We start from the raw sequence: 19,199 nt of genomic DNA on the forward strand, positions 1-19,199 counted from the left end.
GTTATATTAGACATTCCACCCTGTGTCTCTGCTGGTCCGTGGTATTAGGGCTGAAGTGTGTTTTGCATACCTAGCCTTCCCTTGAAGATTCCATGCTGTTTGTCTCTGCGTAGGCCAGTCAGCTTCCTATGTCAGTGTGGACTAGGATACCTTATGTGAGCCTTCACTATATTCTGCCCCTGTTGCTACTGGCCAGCCCCCTAAGGGACTCATTTGTCTCAATTACTGTGGCTACTGCCTCTCCACACCTTTCCTGCTCTCTGTCCCCCACTGGCTATGGCAGAGGAAGCTCCCAGCAGTTCAGCCTCAAGCTTCAAGCTCTGTTCCATTTCCAGAGCCATTTATCAATGAGTCTGGCATTTGCCTTGAGGTCATCATGAGGCTGCTTTGAGCAGATGCATAGGGGATGCCCATGTATAATGGTTCTCTGTGCTATCCTGCTTGGCTCACTCTGCACTGCAGGAAGAGCCTGCATGAAATGCTGAATCCATGAGGCCCAGTTGATTATCATCTCCTACCTAGAACTTGGGCCAGGCTGGGGTATGTTCCTAGGAACCACATATTCACAGGATCTTGAGTAACTGTGGTCCCATCCACAGCCCTCCCTACCTGCAGGCCTGTCTTCCTGTGTACTGTGGGAGGAGGGGTGGTAACCAGCCTCCTGTGGGGAACACTCTAGGAGTTATGTGTGGTCCTGTTACCTCCTAACCCTCTCTTCCTGACCCAGTTCCCACTAAGAGCAAAGGTCAGTTCTGCTCTGGGTCACTCATTGTGTGGACTTCAGTACCCCTAGCCACGGCTGGAAGACCCCAGAGTGGATGCTAGCAAGGGTCTTCAGCTTTGTGCTGTAGGGTGAGAGTCTGTAAAGGGTTAAGCATGTGCTGGCCTGCAAGGGGCCCTTCCTGCCTCTGTCCTATTGTTGCTGGCTCAGGAAAGGCCCGTTTCCTGTGAAATCACAGGCTTTGCTCAGCAGCTCCAGCAGAGCAGGCTTAGACTCTGCCCTCTTTTAGGAATGTCTTTGTCCTCCATGACCCTTTTCGGCAGTGAGGCTGCAGCTAACTAACCTTCAAGGGCAAAAGCAAAGCTGTCCCCTTCAGGATGCCTGTAATGATGCTTCACCTCTGGCCTTGGCACAGTTCAAAGTCATGGTTATGCAGTCACATCAGTGTGCTTCAATCAGTAATCCCACCAGGGCGGGGGAGCACTAGGAACCCTGGCACCCTGTCGCAGCCTGGCTATGTTAGTGCTCTTTCCTCCCTTCCCAGGAGCTAGGGCCTCATCTGCCTTCACTCCACGCTGGCCCAGGTGTCACTCTTCTGTCTGGCTTCTTGCCCCATACAGCTCTTGAGCTGATAATCTGGGAGAATGATAGCTGGAAATGAGTTCACAAAGCCCCTTCCTTGCTTGTCCACAGTAGACTCTACAGACCCAACCTTCCCTGCTCATACCTTCCAGAGACAACTAGGTGACTCTCTACTCAGACCAGACCCCAGCACCTGAGTCTCACCGTCCAGCACAGTAGGCTGGCTGCTCTGGGGTGTGGGCAGCTACCTTCCAAGACACCCCGGCACCCCAGGCGCTAGCAGATCACGTTTTGCCCTCTACCCTTCTGAGCTGTCTGCTCGCATGTTGGGGTAGAAGGCGAGTCTCTAGATGTAGCCTTTATTTAACTGTGCAGTGGTGGGGCCAGCCCTGCACCCAAGGGAAGGAAGGAAAAGAGAAGAGAAAGGGAAGAACTCGGGGCTTGCGCCTCTCCCAAGCTGACCTGTGTGGCTGAGGCAGGAAATATGGCCTGTGCCTCACCTCAAATTTCCTACCTTTAGCACATACAGCTATTAGGGTTCTTTTGGTCCTATCTGGCATTGGGAGTGGTGTGGAGGCCAGGCCTCAAGCTCATTGGTCCATGTCACATTTCCTTGTTGCCAGGGGACCTGGCATGGGCCTGTTCCTACCCCTTGCCATCTTGGGGATCTAGCTTCTGCAATCTGTCACAGATTTTGAACACTTCATTTATTTATTCTGGTAAGAACATATGTCCATGGAGTTTGTTTGCCATCTTTACCTATCTTTGGATGTATAGTGCAGTGGCATTAGGCACATCCTCACATGATGCTGTCACTACTGACCATCAGACCTGATAGCAGTTAAATTCTAGCCCTCCCCTACTACCACCCTTACTACACACAAAGAGCCTCAGTGTCCATATTTTAAGTTTACCAAGCAGGATGGAGGGCAAAGAGCTGTTCCTGCTCCCCAGGGCCTACACTTTTGTCTCCAGGAGCCTTCCTGGAACTCACACCATGTTGGCTGCCCTTCTCTGGCTCTTCTTGTGGAAGCCAGAAGCCAAAGTCAGATGTCTTCCTCCTTCATGTTCCACCTTATTTTTGGAGTTCATCGGTCAGTTAGACTGGCCAGCAAGCTCTGGGCAGCTACCTCTCGATGTTTCCCACAACCTCCCAGGTACTTAGGTTACAGGTCTATCCTACCACAAAGCTGTTTACGTCTCCATTGATCTATCTTACCTAACCTAAGAGTGTCTGTGTTTCTGTATATTCATGTGTGAACACGGAAGTCAAAGGGCAACCTTGGGTGTGGGTCCCCACCTCCTACTGTGTTTGAGACAGGGTTTCTCTTATTCACTGCTGCTTTTGCCAGGTTAGCTGGCTTGACAATGCCTGGTGATTCTCCTTTCTCTGCTGCCCATTTCCTGGTACAGGTACACCGGGGTTACAGTTACACCAGGATTACAGGTGCACCATATACAGGTGCACCATATACAGGTGCACCAGGGTTACAGGTGCACCGGGTTACAGGTGAACCAGGGTTACAGGTGAACCAGGGTTACAGGTGAACCAGGGTTACATGTGCACCGGGTTACAGGTGCACCGGGGTTACAGGTGTGAATCGTGAATTCATGCTGCACAGGTGCTACAGATGCACTGACTGGAATTACAGGTGCATCTGGCTTTTACACAGCTTCTGGTGATTCAAACTCAGGTCATCAGGCTTATGTGGCAAGCCACTGAGACGCGTCCCTAGCCTGACTTTTCATCTGTTTATGTGGGTTCTGGTGATCTGAACTTAGGTCCTCATGCCTATGTAGCAAACATTTTACTGACTGATTCTTCTCCCCAGCTCCCTGTCATGGGTTTTTGATCACCACCTCTCATGTACTTGGACTGGCTTGGTGTGGCATTCCTGGTATATCAAATCAAGCAAGTGTCCCCAGAGGCAGGACTTGTAGTGTTGGGAGAAAGCTCCCAGGGACCTGTGGGTGAATGGGTGGGTGGGCAGGTGGATGAATGAATGGACAGCTGGATAGACATCCACCTGCCTGGAGAAGCCATCCGGCTGGTGTGAGGGGCGAGTACTGCCTTCTTGAGATGGGCCGGGCCGCACCGATGGGGCGGAAAAGCGAAGCCCTGAAAGGCAGAGGGGTTTTGGAAAGCTTTGCCATAAATGCACTTCTCTCCTGCCTTTTGTGCCACAGAAGATTGATTTTTTAAAAATGTATTATTGCTGAAATTTTCAGACTTAAGAGAGCTGAGTGTGCATGGTAGCCAATGTGCATAGTGGGAGAAGGACTGCCCCCTGACTCCAGGGAGGCTCTTTGGAGCCAAGAGAAGTGCTACCCATGGCTGAAACCCTCAGCCTTCTTGAGGCAGCAGGTGCTTTGGAAGTTTGGATACACCCATGTCCACCATGATCCTGGAAGAAGACTGGGGGGCTTTGGAAGGGGTGCAGGATAAATTCAGATGTGCTTAGAGGACTGTTCTTCCAGCAGTCACCTACCCAAAGTGGATAATGTCACTCTATTCTCTGTTCCCTAAGGAGGTGACTTGGCTCAGCTTATTTTTAATGCACTGTGCACTCTGGGTCCCTGCCACTTCCTTCCAGTAGAGCCTGTTTCTGTGGCCAGTTTCTGTCTCTAAGTTCAGGTCTGCCCTGGCTGTTCAGAGCTGTTGTTAAGCTCATGGTTCTCATACTTGGGGAGTGTGAGTATGGAGGACACCTCCTGAGGAGACTACTCTCAGTGTGATAGTTAAGTAGGATTGACAGAAAGTCTAATCTTGGGATTGTGTTGTCCAGGAGGGGATCAAGGTTTGCAATGCACCCTGGCTCCTAGCTCATGTTCTGCTCTCCCTGTCTGTCCAGGGCAGTCAGTTTCTATAAGTCAGAATTGCCTGAGGTGTAGAGGGGGACAAGGAGATGGCTTGGAGTTTGTGAATGGTACTGTGTGTGACTGGGATCAGGTAGAATGTAGAATCTCTTTGGTTTGGCTCATTTTGTACCCCCTAGGACAGGCAGAATGGCCTAGTACCCCTGGGGCTGAGAACTGCGTAGGGTCCCAGAACCATGTTTCTGGGAAGAAACTTGCTCACTTGGTAAGTGGCCAGCCATGTTATCTGCTTTCTGCATCAGGTTCTTTGGCCTTCCTGGCGGACTTCACCAGGGCAGTGTGGTTCAGCATGGTGTTAGGGAAGTTCCCAGAGGGAAGCTGTGTTGTATGTTGGCATAGGTAGGATGCAGATGCTGCAGAGCAGCAGGAAGCCAGATTAAGTAATGTGGAAATATTAAACTACACAAAATAGGAATGTCCTGTGGTATTTTGTTGAGGAAGAAATCACTTAACGTGAGAAGCCAAGAAAGTCGAGAATCAAAGGTTCGCACGCTGCTCTCCAGGCCGAAATCGGAACCCAAAGAGAAAGAATCTCCTCCCCCTAGCTCTTTTTATCCCCCATACGTTCTATGTACCTATAAATACACCTAAACAGGCGTGGTCAATGCTACAGACACGTAGACCTCTCTCTACAATTCTCTTTTTAGTCTAAAGAAAAGATTTAGACTTAAACCAAAACTAAGTTGTGTCAATATACAAAAAGTCTCAAACATATATAAAGCATATATACATAGGAGATGATAAACAAATTATAATCTACCTATATCCTATTCTAGGATTGAAGTTCTTGTCTGAGGCACTGGCCAGATTGTAGAAGGTGCACCATATCAGTTGATTAGTCTGGAGTTGTGTAGAACGATGTAGTCCCAAACCGGTTTCAGGGTGATACTTGTCCGTTCAGATGCATCAAGTTGGATCAGGTGGAATCTATGAATTGGGGCCCCAATTTCTTTCCAAAGTGTTTGAAGATAGTTGTTAGAAAATTCCTTGTTCTCTGTGGAAAACTCAAACATTAATGTCAACAAAGAAATTTCAACTTTATATGTATGCATACCGGGAAAGGCAACAATAAGGAAGATGGTAAATGTGAGGGAAATTAGACTTTCAGAGAAGAACCGAGTATAAACAGATGGCAGTCCCTAGGTTTTGTTTTCTTCTGTCTTACATCAATTGGCTCCTTGATATAATACAGAAACTTTGAATTTTATTTTAACAACATGCTTGGATTTAGAAGGGGAGAGCCAAATCCAACTCCAAAGCCAGTGTTGGTTTAAGTGAATTGGGAACAAAAGAGTATTAGGAAGTAAAAGGAAATAGATACTATAAGGATGAAGTGAAGAGAGTTAGACATTGATACCAAACATTAGATTCTTCTTTGTTTGATGGTCCTTTGGGGAGCCTTCCTCTCTTCTCTAGGTGTCCACACGTTCACTTCTCCTGGGGAAACAAAGGCGAAACCCCTTCCCCAACGTAACACATATCCTGGTTTCCATACTGAGGTCATAACATCCTTGAAATACACTGTCTGATTTAGTTCAGAAGTTTTTCCTATTGTCCAGTGTCTTTCTGCAGCTGTTTGTCCTTTCTCATTAGCATTAAGAAAGTTTAATGTTAATGAAGCATTATGTAATCTGTGTTTGGGGGTCTTTGTTCCCCCTGGCTGTTTACGGAGCATTTCTTTTAACGTGTGGTTAGATCTCTCAACCACTGCTTGTCCTGTGGGGTTATGTGTTTAGGCCTCTCCCTACAGTTAAGTGTTGCTCAGTTGCATCAGTGACTCAGGAGGAATTCTAGAAGTCTTTATGTCCCAGTAATTTCCCACATGTTAGTTTGTGGACACAGACATCAGTTGACCTGCCTGCCAATCAATATGATAAAACTTCAGAAAGAAGGAAAAGCAAGTTACAAAGGAGTGGACACCAGAGCTCTGTGTAGGATTGTATCTAGTGGTCAGAACCTTGTGTGTATACATGTATGAGTACGTGTATTGTATTGGAAGAATCCTATGGTATCATAGAACCTGTGTGACAAGAACATGGATTTTTTTTTTTTGGTCTGTGGTGCACAAGCCTTATGTATGCAGGTTTACAGGGGTGAGAAAGGGGTGCTGTTCTGCCCCGCCACTCCTCAGGGTGAGGGTTGCCCTTTTGCTGCTGTACTAACCATTTGTTTCCCCTCTAGCCTCCCTGTTGCGATTCAACGCTCTCTCACTGGTCTATTTGCTGTTTCTGCTGCTGCTGCCCTGGCTTCCAGGCCCCTCAAGACACAGCATACCAGGTAAGGGGCAGGGGCAGGGGCAGGAGGGGGGGTGAGGGTGGGAATGGAGCTCAGCTCCTCTGGGGAGGGTAGACTGACCACAAGGTAGGGGGCTGGGTGAGGGTGGGAATGGAGCTCAGCTCCTCTGGGGAGGGTAGACTCTGACCACAGGGTAGGGGGCTGGGTATTTGGATAAGCACTGTACAGACTCAGATTTGACTCAGTTTTAGCAGCTTAGTAACTACTGAGAAGATCGAGAGTTACTTCTTCATTGCAGACCAGTAGCCAGTTTAGGTTTGTTTTTTGTTTTTCGTTTTTCCCTGCTGAATGCTTGTCACAGGGGGCTCTATCATCCTTGAAAGTGATAGGGGAAGAGCTGTACATGGATCCCCACGTGTCACTCAGAAGGCAGAGAGAATGAATGCATCCTGGTGTCCCAACCAGGTAGAAGGTTTAGGAATCTGTACTGGGGTCCATACCATCTTCCAGCTAAGCTCCCATGACTGGCTACATTACTTCTGCCTGGGGAAACTCTGACCAGCTTGTTTCTATCACCAGACCCTACCTTAAATCACCTTGATATGTAAGGAATTGGACCACTGTGGGCTCCATCAAGGCCTGAGCTGGGCAGAGATATGTTTCTCTGTTTTGTGCCTTCTAGACAATAGACAGTCTTCAGGCCAGACCTAAAGTTATGTCCATCAAAGGGACTGGACAATGGCACTACAGCAAATTAGGGAGAGGCTGCTACTGTGCCTCAGGTTCCCACATAGGATGAGGTGGGAAGGGTAGGACCACTGTGTTCTAGGGAGAAGACCACAGGCCAGGAGGATCTCAGAGGGGCAGGACCTCTTGAGACCCTTCGCCTAGCTCTGGCCACTTATGCTATAGGTGCCTAGAGTCTGTTTTGTAGTGTTCCATAACAGCAAGTGCTCAGTGGCCCCTCTGCAAGTGTACCTGCGTTCCTGGAGTAGAGAAGGCCCTCTGTTGTCTTGGGTAGGGAGGCCAGGTCTGCAGCTTATATGGCAGTGACCTGGGAAGCACTAGCATCTGAGTGAGAGACCCTGCTCCCAGGAGACACAGAGAGTGTACCATGCAATGTCTGAGCAGTGCTCGGGAGGCAGAGGCAGGCCTCTGTGGGTCAGCAAGGGTCAGAGCTGGCTGTGACTGCCTGGGCCCCAGGAAGGCACTTGCATCCTTGGCACTACCTTCAGAGGTGCTGGACTCAGTGTGCCTAGCTGTGTGGAGTTCCAGTGAAAGTGAGCTTCTAGTGCTTTCTGTAAGAAGTCACCCTGCTGAGAGCCACACCCACTGGCTGCAGTCAGGATGTGAGCCCAGCTGTGCCTTTTTAGAGGGCTCCAGGGATCAGCTTCCTGTCTCTTCTTGTTTTGGGGCATCTTTGGCTCAAGTCCCATGGCCCCGCAGCCCTCTTCACTCTGTGATGACAACAACTGATGGTCCAAGACAGTCTCCCCTTGTTGAGTTAGCTGTGACATCAGCCCCACCTCTGCCATGGTCCCTTTTGCCATGTGAGTCACATGTACATGGGGGCAGATATTGGACAGGGATGCCTTTGGGTCAATCATTCTGCCAACCATAGCAGGGAGGGCACCTCCTGCCCAGCTCAATGTGCTATGGAACCAGAAGGGGTAGAACATGGGTAGGATTTGAGGATTCAGGGGCAGATATTTAGGGAATTCAGCCTGAACAGTGTGCTGCCAACCACTGGGGCCCTGAGCCAGATCCCTCCAAGACACAGCCTAGGCACTGGGCCTTTTCTTCTGTGTTGAGCCTCTAGTGAAGGTCTGGCTTCCATACTCTGCTCACCACAGAGCCCACTCCTCTGTCCCCAGGTCCCTTTTTGGAAACCACTTGCCTCAAGACTGTTTCATGCCCTGTGAGCAGCTGGAAATACTCTTGATCAACTGTGGGAGGTACAGACTCCCAGCCAGGCAGGAGGGATCATGTGGGAGACTTGGAAAGCAGGGTGGGGAATCTTTCCCACTCGACCCTCCATCTGTCTATCTGTGCAGCCTCAGAGGCCCTTCAGGGACATGATGCTGCCTGGTTTTTCCGGGTGTGAGAGGAAAATGTGAGGCCCGATGGTGCAGAATGGAGCGTCCCGTGTACGTTTATGGTTTGTGCAGCTGCTGCCCTGGCACTGGCCCCTGGAAGGTCTGACACCGCTGGGCCCTGTTCCCCACGTAGGCGGCTGCCTGATTCTCAGGGTCTGAGCCTAAGCTGGGCTGCTCAGAGAGGAGATGTTGGACCAGTTTAGGGCTGGGTGTCCCCGGCAGGACAAGGCAGGACAGGACAGAGTTGGGATGTATCAGAACCCATGGTGTGTGGGATTCGTTCCCAGCCACTTACTTGTAAATAGAGCTAGGAAGCCCACTCCCTGCTCTAGCAGAATTCACCTGCCAGGCTACCCTAGATCTCTGACCTGGGCATTTCTCTCTCTCTCTCTCTCTCTCTCTCTCTCTCTCTCTCTCTCTCTCTCTCTCTCTCTCTCTCTCTCTCTCTCTCTCTCCATCTCTCTCTCTTTTCCTTTTTGTTTTTTTGAGATAGAGTTTCTCTGTAGCTTTGGAAGCTGTCCTAGAACTTGCTCTTGTAGACCAGGCAGGCCTCGAACTCACACAGATCCGCCTGTCTCTGCCTCCTGAGTGCTGGCATTAAAGGCATGCGCCACCACCACCCAGCGACCCCGCAGTTTCTTATTCTCCCCAAGGGGGCCTGCTCCAGTCTTAGCCTCCCAATCCCTTTGTAACCTTTCCCCCCCAACACACACTTAATTCCTGGCCCTGTGTAGACCCCATTTCCTGCTTTGGCTGCACCGTCTCCCTCATTCAGCCCTGGGGAGCTTCAAAGCCCCCTTTGTCACTCTGCTGAGCCCTGTCCTGCAGGTGTCTCTGTGACTCCTAGCTGTTAGGTACTATGTGAACTTCCTAGGCCTATGACTGAGAGAGGGATAGTGGGACAGTTGATTAATAGGTAACCCAGTGACACTGGCATCCCAGGCCTGTGAACAGACTGCCTTGCCCTCCCAGGACAGAGACCTGCACCCTGAGATGGGGTTCAGGTATGCTGGGTCACAGCTGGCTTCTTGGTCTCTGGGTTATCCATGTTTTGCTCCAGAGTAGATGGGAGAGGCCTTCCCCAGCTTCTTCTCCTTGCTGGGTGAGCCTCAGCTCAGACTTGGTGTAGTCCCCATCCTATGCTCTCTTCATCCATTTCAGATGTACCAAAGACATTCCTTCCCTCTCTAGGACCCTAGGCAGCCCACCCTGGCCCAGTCCACTTTAGAAAGGTAGTGTTTGCCAACAGCTCATGAGATACTGTGTAGTGGTGCCTCTGCCTGGGGGCTGGGAAGTGCTCGAGTCTACCCTGGGTGAGGTCTAATGGGGGCTGCAGTCATTGTGGGACAGGACACGAAAGGCTCCAGAAGGTGGGAAGGAGGCAAGACGATAGGAAAGCAGAGAAGAGAGTGAGAGGCACCTCTGCACCCATACTGACTATCAGTGGATCTAGGAGTTCCAGCAGGGTCAAGGTCATGGTCAGGTGCCAGGTCTGCTGCCCTCCCTGTTGTTAGAATGCCACCCCCACTTCCTATTTTTTCTAGAGAGCATCCAAAATAGTCCATCTCCTTTTACTGGTGGATATTCATTGCTGTGCTAAGCCTCTTCCTTGCCTGAATGGTACAGGGGTATCACCTGCCCTAATGTGGGATGACAGCCCCTTCCTTGAAGATGGGCTCCTTCCATCAAGCCAGTGGGTCAGGGCCCAGACTGTGGTAGCCAAGAAAGGCGGCCTGGAACAAAGGTGGCTGTCATCCTGGGCCTTGGGTGAGCTTAGGTAAGTCCAATACACTCTCTTCCCCCAGGACAGGGGAGTGACTGGGAGCAGTCAGGTTGGTAGAGGAGGTCCTGCCTGGAAAGGAGCAAGATGTGGTATGACAGGAAACTCAGAGCTTTGACGATCCGGGCCCTCAGAGGCACCTGGGTCTGGGCAGGACTGAGTGCTGGTCTGGGTGCTAGTCTGGGTGCTGGCAGTGAGCTGGAGGAGTGGCTAAGCCTGGGATCTCGTCTGACTCTTGGAGCCTGCACTCACTCTCATGCCAGGACCAAGCAAGAGCTGACTCTCAGGTGCAAGTGGAGATTCTCAAGGCTCATCAGGATGCCCTGACCAGCTGGTTGTGATTGGTGGTGGAGAGCTCTTTCTAGCGTTGTCCATCCAGCCATCTCCAGGAGTCAGGGTTATTCTAGAGGTCAGGGTTTGTTCTGCAGAGCCTGCCACACTGAGCCACCTGGTGGGTCCTGCTGTGCTCGACCCCACATGCAGTTGGACTAGAGTATCCTCACTCCGTTTCCAGCCCCTGCTGTGACCACTGCTTCTGTAAGGTCTGGCCCAGTAGGACTCTCCCAGAGACCCACTGTCCTCCAACTTCCACAGGGCCTTCTCGCAGACTGCTCCACTACTGAGATCCCCTGCCACCTCCCCACATGCCTTCTCCCCTCATGTGCCACCTCAGCGGGAGCCACTTCTTACCCCCACTCAAATCTATCCTGACATGTCCTCTCTGTGACAGCCTGGTGGCACCCCTGCAGTTGTGGTTCTCATGTGACAAGTTTCCAAGAAGGGCCAGGCCTTATAGGATAGACCTTCCATAGTGCATGCTGGGCTATTCATAGCTGAGCTGGGACGGCTCCTACCTCTGCTTGTGGCCCCTGTCTTTCCTAGCACTCAGGACTTCCTGTAGGTTCCTTAGGGCCCTCCTTTCTGGGTCTTCTGGCAGGAACCAGCCATACCTTCGCTTCTCGATGTCACTAGAGCCCTGTGTGGACCTGATCCTCCTGGCCCTGATGTCAGGGTTGTTCTTGGTGCTGCTGGTCTTGTGCTGTGGCCGGGCTTGTCTATCCTCTGATACTTCCCAGAGGTTGGGCACTGGAGAGTACTTGGGCCACAGCTGGAGCACCATCTTGCCCTCTGGTGCTCATGGCTTAGCTCAGGGAGTCAGTGAGAGAGGGGCACCTGGCCATATGCACAATATGGCTGAGTCCCAGAACCTTCTGGGTTGGGACCTACAGGGAGAAAAAAAGGAGTAGGTGTCACCCATGAGGCTAGCCCAATAGGGATCAAGGTCAATTATGAGTCTATTCTACACACTTGACTGTGCCCAAGAAACTGCACAGGACATACGTAATGGCAGTGGTAGTCTTGGGGGGAGAGAGGACAGGTGTGGGGCTCCTGGGCTGCCTTCATGGGAGAGACCTGTGGCTCTGAGGCTCTCCATGCCGATGGCCTCAGTAGCCTTATAACCGGTTTGACAGGGCCGCTGCAGTGGGTTGACTCCAGCCGGTGAAGAGCTAGAAGCTGGCTCCAGTCTCTGTTCACTTGTTAGTTGCCCACCTACTCTAGGAGGACAAAGGCAAGGACCCGGCCCTGTGTCCTCCCTGACTTCTATGGCCTAGCCTAGTCTGCAGCCAAGGGCCTCCCTGCTGGCTGGGCTGGCTGGAGGCAGAGCAGGACTGCTACACACCCTTAGGATATCCCGATGTCCAGGGTCCCATGGTTTGAAGGCTGACTCCTAGCCTGTTTCTTTCCCATGAAGTAATCAGTGAAACAAGATTCTTTGAGGGCTGGCACTCAGTGGGGCTGAGACTGGGGCTTGTGGCCTGGGCCTGTGTCCTGTTTGTCACGGCTTTGTATGACTGTGGAAACTTCCGCAACACCCCAGATGGAGGCGGCTGGCAACCCACTTCTCTAGGGGCACTTGGCCCCCACCACCCAGACCCCTCTTCTTTGGGGTACCACCTTCCTCATGCCTTCATTTCCAGTCTCCATGCAGGGGCAGGTGGGCATGGCTGTGGCAGACAATAACTTCCTGTTTCTCTGCTAGCTTCTTCCAAGAGCTAGCACTGACATCCCTTTAATAGCTAAATAAGAAAATTAAATGTGTCTCTCCCGTTTAGTGTTGGTCTTTTGAGGGGCAGGGTGCCTCGCATGTAACAGGAGCAAAACCAGTGTACCTGGCCAGAGTTGCTCCCTAGAGACCCATAAACAGTCTATGCCAGTCCCTTCCCCATTCTGGGATGACATCCTTATCTGGTGCCAACCAGGCACCAGGAGGGTTTAGCATGGCCCCGGAAGGGAACAAGTACCCTGTGTAAGCTACTGTCATCTCTGGAGTCTCCCCTGCCTCCTGAAAGATGCCATGGGTCTTTGTTCATTGAGGCTGGTCGCCTTGCCCAGACCCTGTGTCCATGGTGCCTGTGTGTCTTAGGCACATGGACAAGGAGCTACAAGCCCAGGCAGCATCCACACGGCTCCTTGTTCTGCCCACCCTGCCACAGGTCACACAGGCCGCCTGCTTCGTGCACTTCTCTGCCTCAGCCTTCTCTTCCTGGTGGCCCACCTTGCCTTCCAGATATGCCTGCACACCATTCCTCACCTGAAACAGCTTCTGGAGCAAAACTGTAAGTGACTGAGGAGCAGAACCAGGGAGGGGCACTTGAGGACGGCAGTCCTGGGGTAGAGGGCATGAGGTGCCAGTTTGGAACTTCAGGCCTCTAGCCTCACTGGGCCACCCTGCCTCACTCAGGCTTCACCTAACATGGGCTGCCTCTGGTGCCTGGCCATGACTTATATCTGACCCAGAGTGGCATCAAGTGGGAACAGCCTCAGCCTTGCTGGCGTCCCCACCTGTCAACATCTCCCTTCAATGTCTACTTGTAGCTTTAGTCATGTGGCTGTATGACCCTAGGACTCCCGGTGTCCATGTCCAGCCTTAGTGTCCCTGCCCTATCTATACCCATGGGCAGTGTCTCCACTTCTAGTCAGGCAGGGGCAGATACCTGCACCCCAGCTTTGTGTGTAGAAGTCCTGAGCGTCAGGTTTCTGCCACTCTGGAGCCCAGTCCAGCTTCACAGGCCATTTCCAGCCCCACTTGACTGAGATTCCCTGTCCTGCCACTCATAGCCAATGGACCAGCCAAGCAGCATGAGTACCTGACTGGCCTCAGTTTCCCTGTCTGTAAAGGTGGCATGGTGGCACACACTTTTAGTCTTAGCACTTGGGAGGCAGAGGCAGAATGATCGTTGTGAGTTTGAGGCTGACCTGTTCTACATAGCAAGTTCCAGGGCATCCAGGACTACATTAGAGAGACCCTGTCTCAAAAACAAACAAACAAACAAACAAACAAACAAAAAAGGTGACATTTTCAGCATTCCTGAATCATTGATATGTGAGATCCCTAGCAGCCATGCCCACAGGGCCCCCTGGCCTCACCAGAAGAGCCAGCCACTGGGCATCCTGCCTGGCCTGGAGCCTCCCTCCTCAAATCTTTTCTCTACAGGCAGCCTTTGGGAGAATGTGTCTCGACACGTAGGGGTTACGAGGTAAGACCCTCATTCCCTCCTCAACCCCTCCCTGTGAGCCTGGCTTTGGGTCTCTTAATGCTGAAGATGGCCTGGGCGTGTCCCCATCCATCTCCTTATCCACTCTGTTCTCCCTGTCCTTCACAGGCTGGACCTGAAGGACCTGAAGGACATCCTTAACACCACCAGGCTGGTGGCACCTGACCTAGGGGTCCTAGTGGTGTCCTCTCTGTGTCTTGGCCTCTGCAGACGTCTCACAAGGAAAGCTCGGCGGAGCCAGCGCACCCATGAGCTGGTAAGGGGCTGCAGCAGCCAAGATCACGGTGAGGGCGTCAGTGCTGAAGTCTCACCCACCCGACAGCTTTGATTTTAGCAGTCTTGGACGTTTGAAGCTAAGCTTGGAGACATTTACATGTGGCGTGTGACGAGGGGTATGGGAGAGGAAACGTGTTCTGCCACTCTCTCCCACTTGAGGTCTGTTCTATGGGAACTGTCACCTGCGGGCATCAGTCAAGCTGAAATATGCTGGCTAAGAACCTGAGAGGTTGTGGTTGCCTCCCTGCATGACCCGAGGTTCCAATCAAGCTTATTTTTAGGGAGAGACAGAGTTCTGCCGCTGTCCTCAGGGGCCACAGTTGAGCACTCAGCACCCTTGAGCCCTGTTCAAGGGCTGAAGTTCAGCTTTCCCACACCATGCCAACCTTAGCCTATTCCCCATCCCCCCGAGCTGAGATAGGATTTATGGCCACCCAGGTGTCTTGGTGCAGGCACACCCTGCTCTCAGACACCAGGTCCCAGCATCCATTTATCAACACCTGATACTTACTAGGCTCTAGAGGAAACCAGAGAGTGGAAGGGACTCCAGAAGCCTCAGGAGGTTGGGGGCTGGGTGGAGCTGTGAGGTTCAGGTGCCTGGGGGACACCTGTCCCTCTATTAGTAGCTCTCCTTGTCTTCCTATGCCTGGAATTGCTCATTTGTCACAATGCTTCTCAAGAGGTTCCCAGGGCCTCCAGGCCAGCCAGGGCTACACAGTGAGACCCTGTCTCAAAAATAAAATCCATAAGCTGGGCAGTGGTGGCTCATACCTTTAATCCCAACACTTGAGAGGCAGAGGCACAGACAGGTGGATCTCTGCAAGTTTGAGGCAAGCCTGATCTACAGAGTGAATTCCAGGATCACTAGGACTACACAGAGAAACCCTGTCTGAAAAAAACCAAAACCAACAGCAACAAGAGGTTCCCAGGGCTAGGCCAGGTCATCCTGTCTACCATCCCAGGGGCACCTCCTCTCTCCTTGACCAACAGAGTATAGCTATACCTTCCCCTCAGCTCCTACGGCCCCAGGTCCTCATTGGCCTTACTTCCAGCTTCTACGGGCTTGTAGAAGGGGCAGCTCATCTGTCTCCTGGCCTGAGCTCCAGCCCTCATGTTTCTAGTCTATGATAAATGGGACATCGCTGGGACCTTGATGGCTGGCTCATCTTTCACGCTCGGGCTCCACAGCTTTCTTTGAGAGATAGGAAGCAGACTTGGGTTAAGCAAGAGTCCTAAGGCTATACAGAATGGAGACAACTGGAGCATGGGAGTGGCCATGCCATCTAGCTCCAGAGTCAGGGCACTCAGCCTGAGTACCCAGTAACCCTCAACTGTTCTCCCAGGCACAGCTGGGACGTTGGCTGCCAGCGCTGGCTTGAGCTAGGGCTGCTGACGACAATTTGTGTTCTTTTCCACCATCCCATGGCTTTTCCTGAGGCCTGGGATGCAACTCTGTTCTGGGAAACCTTCCGACAGTGCCAGGGAAAACAGGTCCTGTCGGGTCTCAGTCTGCTGCCCCAGGCTGGGACTGTGTCCGTTCTTCTCAGGTAGATGGTCACTTCTGTCATTCTGGAGGGCCACAGAGGGCAGTAGCAGTCAGTACCTTTTCTGGGGTATGGGAAGACTAGGAAATGCCTAGTTGGAGATCTGGAGGTCCTGATGCTGCTGTCCCCCAGGCCCCCACTCCCTAGAGGCCCCATGAGATACAAATATAGCCATGCTCCCCCTGACCTGTGGGATTGGGGCAACTACCTGTAGCCTCTGGATCAAGGATTATGGGTCTAAGATGCTCTAAAAACTGCCGTGTAGGGCATGTAGTATGCGTGTGTACATGTTCTTTCCATCCTCCCTAAACATCTCTTCCCAAGATCCTAACAAACTGACAGGGTCTTTAGGGGCAGGTTTGGGAGTCTGGGAGGCTGTCCGCCTTCTAGGGTATCATGACCAAGATGAGACACACACACACACAAAAGGTGCTTGAAGTGTTGCAGAACAGCTGGGTCATCCGGTGCCTGGCCTTCCAGGATTGTGGATGGGCTCTGAGGGTGACACTTTGTGACAGAGCTCTAGTGAGAGGAGAGAAAGTCTTGAGCAAAGGGGAAGCTCTGCCAGGGTTTCAGGTAGTGGGCAACATCAGAGGGACAGCTGCGGGACAGGCCTTACCTCCTACCTCAGCTAAGCAGATGAGGCTGGAGCAGCCTTGGGGTGAGGACCCTGATGTCACTTCCCCGTGACTTTAGCAGGATGACGACGACACGGACGCTGCCCCGGCAGTGGGGCTACAAGGAGCCCCTGCCCTGGCAACCAAACACAGGCAGTGGCTGACCTCCCGTTTCCGGGTCACAGCCCACTGGCTGCTGACGGCCTCTGGAAGGACGCTGATCATTGTGCTGCTCGCACTAGCAGGTACTCTGGGGCAGAGAGTAGTCTAGACACTGACTGGCGTGGGGAGATGACTCAGTTCCCTGGTGGCCAGGTGTGACCCAGAGTGCCTGCGGCCCCTCCCCCCATAGGTATAGCCCACCCTTCGGCCTTCTCCAGTGTCTACCTGCTGGTCTTCCTGGCCATCTGCACGTGGTGGGCCTGCCACTTTCCTCTCAGCTCCCTGGGCTTCAACACGCTCTGTGTCATGGTGAGCTGCTTTGGCGCCGGCCATCTCATTTGCCTCTATTGCTATCAGATGCCTTTAGTCCAGGAGATGCTACCGCCCGGCGGCATCTGGGCCAGGTAAGGCTTCCGTGTAGGCCTTCCCACCCAGCCATGGCTGTGCTGCCCTCAAGGCTGGCAGTGACTCACCCTGTCTCTGAACAGGGTGTTCGGTCTCAAGAACTTCGTAGACCTACCTAACTGCTCCAGCCCCAATGTGCTGGTCCTCAACACCACCCATTCCTGGCCCATCTATGTGAGTCCTGGCATCCTGTTACTGCTGTACTACACAGCCACCTCTCTCCTGAAGCTCCGCAAGAGCCGTCCCTCAGACCTGGTAAGTCCCGGCCATCACCTCTGCGGGCATCTGGGACACTGACAAGACAGTCACAGGGCTGCACTCAGGATTCTGGTCTCCACAGAGGAAGGAGTCACCTAGGGAGGATGAAGAACATGAGCTGGAACTGGACCAGCTGGAGCCAGAGCCCCAGGCTAGGGATGACACCCAGGTGAGCAGGTGGTCCTGGGAATCCGAGAGTCATGGGGGGCCACCTGTAGCCGCTAGCTCACCCACATGTCCTCTGCAGTGTGTGATGCCCACGCCCACAGGACCTGACGTTGACAACTGCACCGTGCATGTCCTAACCAGCCAGAGCCCCGTCCGCCAGCGTCCCAGTGAGTTACAGGCCGGGTGGCTATGAGGATGACGCTCACTAGCAGGAACCCATTTGCTCTGATCTCTCTGTGGTCAAGTCTAAGGCTGCCCCCTGGTGGCCATAGGTCTTATACACACTCCTTACCTTATGCCCACACCTCCCAGGGCTAGTCCTATAACTAAATAGCTGATCCCCAAGACCCTTTGGGTGGCCCTCTAGGTCTCCTGTTTCCATAGCCCAGGGTCCCAGGAGCCTCTGTCATCATGGAGGTGCTGGCCTGGGAGTTTCACTGGTTTGCATTTCTGTGGAGACTTCTAGGTCTTTTGCCGGGTCTTTATTTTGAACTTAAAAAAATCTTTAATTACATTTATTTATTTAATGTGTATGGGGTGTCAAACTATTGTGTGCATATGAAAGTCAGAGGGCAACTTGCAGGGGTTGGTTCTCTCTTTGTACCGTGAGTCTTGAACTCCGGTCCTCAGGCTTGGTGGCAGGCACCTTAACCTGCTGAGCCATCTTGCAGACCTCTCTTCTCTGAACTCTAGTGTTGAAGTTATTTTATTATATTGGAGACTGGCTGCGGGACCTTGTGTGCCAGACTTTATACTGTAATACTGAACTACATTTCCCGACTTTTACTTTTGCAACTTGTCGTTGTATGATGCATGCGATCTGAAAGGGATGTCTTAAAAAGTGAGGCCAGTGGGGTCATGGCAACCCAGAAGGGTCAGATTTTTCCGTTGTTTTGCCAGCATTCACTATGGCTGCCTGGTGGGCTTTGCCTCCTCCCACCTCTAAGGCCCTGCCCGTGAAGGTGGCCTGCTCCATGCTTTAGGGTCACACTGAGTATGGGGAAGGACTCCAAAAAGTTCCTATGTTATAGCTAATCCCACTCCCATCCCCAGCACGCCCCAGGCTGGCTGAGCTGAAAGAGATGTCTCCACTACATGGCCTGGGCCACCTCATCATGGACCAGAGCTATGTGTGTGCCCTGATTGCCATGATGGTAAGGAGCAGACCCCGGGGCCACTGCAGTTTTCTCATAAGATGCAGGGAGGTGGGATGAGGTTCATTTTAGAAACTGAGGCCCACAACCTAGTCACCGGAAACAATGCTGGGGTTACCCATGGAAGTCACCGTCATCCCACACATGTGTGCAGTGCATGTGTACACAGGGTTGTGTGTGGGATCCCTCATGGGGGCCTTACTGTTGGGGGCTGAAGAGCTGGCCCAGGTGTCCCATGCAGGCCCTGCTCACTGGTCCTGGCTGTCCAGGTGTGGAGCATCACATACCATAGCTGGTTGACCTTCGTGCTGCTCCTCTGGGCCTGTCTCATCTGGACAGTGCGTAGCCGCCACCAGCTGGCCATGCTGTGCTCGCCCTGCATCCTGCTGTATGGGCTGACGCTCTACTGTCTGCGCTATGTGTGGGCTATGGAGCTCCCCGAGCTGCCCACCACCCTGGGCCCTGTCAGCCTGCACCAGCTGGGACTGGAGCACACACGCTACCCCTGCTTGGACCTTGGTGCCATGGTGAGTGTCACCTGCTATATCTGGGCAGTGGTGGGATTCCTGCCTGGGAACCCAGAAGGATAATAGTGTTAATTCATCACTTGTTCAGTTGTAAGAGAGTATGTCAGAAGTCACCATTGAGTTACTGTGGGTGCATCCTAGAATATAGAAGTTATACTGGGCGATGGTGGTGCGTGCCTGAGATCCCTGCACTCAGGAGGCAGAGGCAGGCGGATCTCTGAGTTTGAGGCCAGCCTGGTC

General features: G+C 52.4%; 1 protein-coding gene across 3 annotated transcripts in view; it reads left to right on the forward strand.

Annotated features, from left to right (window-relative positions):
* Window positions 1-19,199, forward strand: part of Piezo1 (piezo type mechanosensitive ion channel component 1) — a 68,331-nt gene that overhangs the window by 30,631 nt on the left and 18,501 nt on the right. For 2 of the 3 annotated variants that reach the window (XM_013115670.3, XM_013115672.3), the window contains exons 2-12: window positions 6,362-6,457; window positions 12,787-12,909; window positions 13,788-13,830; window positions 13,957-14,104; window positions 16,365-16,530; window positions 16,638-16,851; window positions 16,936-17,107; window positions 17,193-17,279; window positions 17,358-17,445; window positions 18,332-18,432; window positions 18,702-18,959. In XM_013115670.3, the coding sequence (XP_012971124.1) occupies window positions 6,362-6,457; window positions 12,787-12,909; window positions 13,788-13,830; window positions 13,957-14,104; window positions 16,365-16,530; window positions 16,638-16,851; window positions 16,936-17,107; window positions 17,193-17,279; window positions 17,358-17,445; window positions 18,332-18,432; window positions 18,702-18,959 (1,496 nt within the window). The remainder of the gene's footprint in view (window positions 1-6,361; window positions 6,458-12,786; window positions 12,910-13,787; window positions 13,831-13,956; window positions 14,105-16,364; window positions 16,531-16,637; window positions 16,852-16,935; window positions 17,108-17,192; window positions 17,280-17,357; window positions 17,446-18,331; window positions 18,433-18,701; window positions 18,960-19,199) is intronic. The other variant, XM_013115671.3, reaches the window with a different exon arrangement.

This window comes from Mesocricetus auratus, unplaced genomic scaffold (genome assembly GCF_017639785.1).
Source record: "Mesocricetus auratus isolate SY011 unplaced genomic scaffold, BCM_Maur_2.0 Super-Scaffold_6723, whole genome shotgun sequence".
In the NCBI taxonomy this organism is placed as follows: Eukaryota; Metazoa; Chordata; class Mammalia; order Rodentia; family Cricetidae; genus Mesocricetus; species Mesocricetus auratus.